The following is a 1,589-nucleotide window of genomic DNA, read 5'->3' on the forward strand; positions in this document are numbered from 1 at the left end:
CATATATAATTCATAGACTACAAAGTGAGAAGTACAACGTATATGTATATTCTTGTGATCGTGTCACAATAAATGCATTGAACAGTAGAGTACTAATAGAGTAGTTGGAATAGTTTACAATAAAAGAGTGAAGTTTGTAATTGCACTAAATGTTTAATTTTATTACCACTGTTTCAGTAGGTGTACTTTTCTATATTTTGTTTTTGTATTTGGTCTTTAAGTACACATATTTATTGATTTACTACAGCAATTAATTTGTTTTTTTTGTAAAGCTTTCTAATTGCCCCTATAATCTCCTCTGTTTTTAATGTATAAATGATAGGGTTCAGCATTGGAGGAATGGTGGAGGACAAGGATGTACATATTATCCTGGTGTTTGGATGAATAACAGACATTAATGCAGCAATGTATGTGATGAAAAAAGGCAGATAACACATTATTACTAAGATAAAATGGGAGGTGCAGGTTTTCATTGCTTTTAACCGTTCCTCACCTGATGCTATTTTTAACAGTGCAGATAGTATACACACATAAGACAGCACAATCAGAGAGAAAGGTACAAAGCAAAATAATGCAATACAGATGATTGCATGAATGTGTTGTGAGTAATTGTCATTACAGGCCATTCGAAACATAGGCCCATAATCACAGAAATAGCTGTCTATGACAATGGATTTGCAATATGATAGTCTGGTGATTAAAAGTACAAGACTTATGTGTAGGGTTGCTGTGAAAACACAGACACATGCTATAATCACAAACATTGAAGTATTTGTCATAATGGTGTGATATCTTAGTGGAAAGCATATAGCAACAAACCTGTCATAGGCTAGTACAACAAGAGTGAGTGACTGCATGGCAATAAAGAAATGAACAAAGAACATGTTGGCCAAGCAGGCTTCATATGCAATGAACTGAGAATCAAAGAGAAATGTGTGAATTAACTTAGGAATAAGAGCTGTGCTTTCACAGATGTCAATTACAGCTAAATTTAAAACAGCAACGTATTTAGGCGTGTGAAGACTTCGTTCTCTGTATATAATGAATATGATGAAAGAATTTGCAAATACAGTTACAGCATAAACAAAGCACAGGAAAATGTAATAGTACTTCACGTGTGGGATGTTGGAAAAGCCGTTGATGTAAAAGAACTGAGGCCGAACAAATGCAGCATTGGGAGAAACTGTTGAATTCAAGGAGCTCATGGTAGACTGTTTTGGCTTTTCTTTGACCTGCAAACAAAAAAGTTAACAGATTTTAAGGTAAACTGAATAAAAAAAAATGCAGGAAAACATTCTTATCAGTAGTAAGATTACATGGCAAATTGTTTGCTTTATAGCATGCTGCTTTTAATTATTAATAATATATACCGTATATAATAATGTAATATATATGTTTGTGTGTGTGTGTGTGTTAGGGCTGCACAGTAAATTCACCAGTGTTGAATTAACTCTAAAAGTGTTAATTTGAAGTATAAAAAAGTGTTTATATAATCCACACTCATCAGAGTAAAATTAACCCCTTCATCAGAGTTGGCATTTTTACACTGCCTCAGAGTTAAATAAGCAACTCTTATAAGTGTTTGTTTT

At 33.2% G+C, this 1,589-nt stretch overlaps 1 protein-coding gene across 1 annotated transcript; it reads right to left on the reverse strand.

The window, feature by feature from the left end:
* Positions 1-230: 230 nt before the first annotated feature.
* On the reverse strand, positions 231-1,205 carry LOC136747339 (olfactory receptor 1E16-like). The gene has a single exon (XM_066700276.1). It carries the CDS (start codon positions 1,203-1,205, stop codon positions 231-233), a length of 975 nt encoding a protein of 324 aa, XP_066556373.1.
* Between the last annotated feature and the right edge of the window lie 384 nt (positions 1,206-1,589).

Source organism: Amia ocellicauda, chromosome 3 (assembly GCF_036373705.1).
Source record: "Amia ocellicauda isolate fAmiCal2 chromosome 3, fAmiCal2.hap1, whole genome shotgun sequence".
Lineage (NCBI taxonomy): Eukaryota > Metazoa > Chordata > Actinopteri > Amiiformes > Amiidae > Amia > Amia ocellicauda.

Bases quoted from the DNA above. Each gene is read 5' to 3' on its own strand.
- LOC136747339 (XM_066700276.1), bottom strand. From the start codon at position 1,205: ATGAGCTCCTTGAATTCAACAGTTTCTCCCAATGCTGCATTTGTTCGG.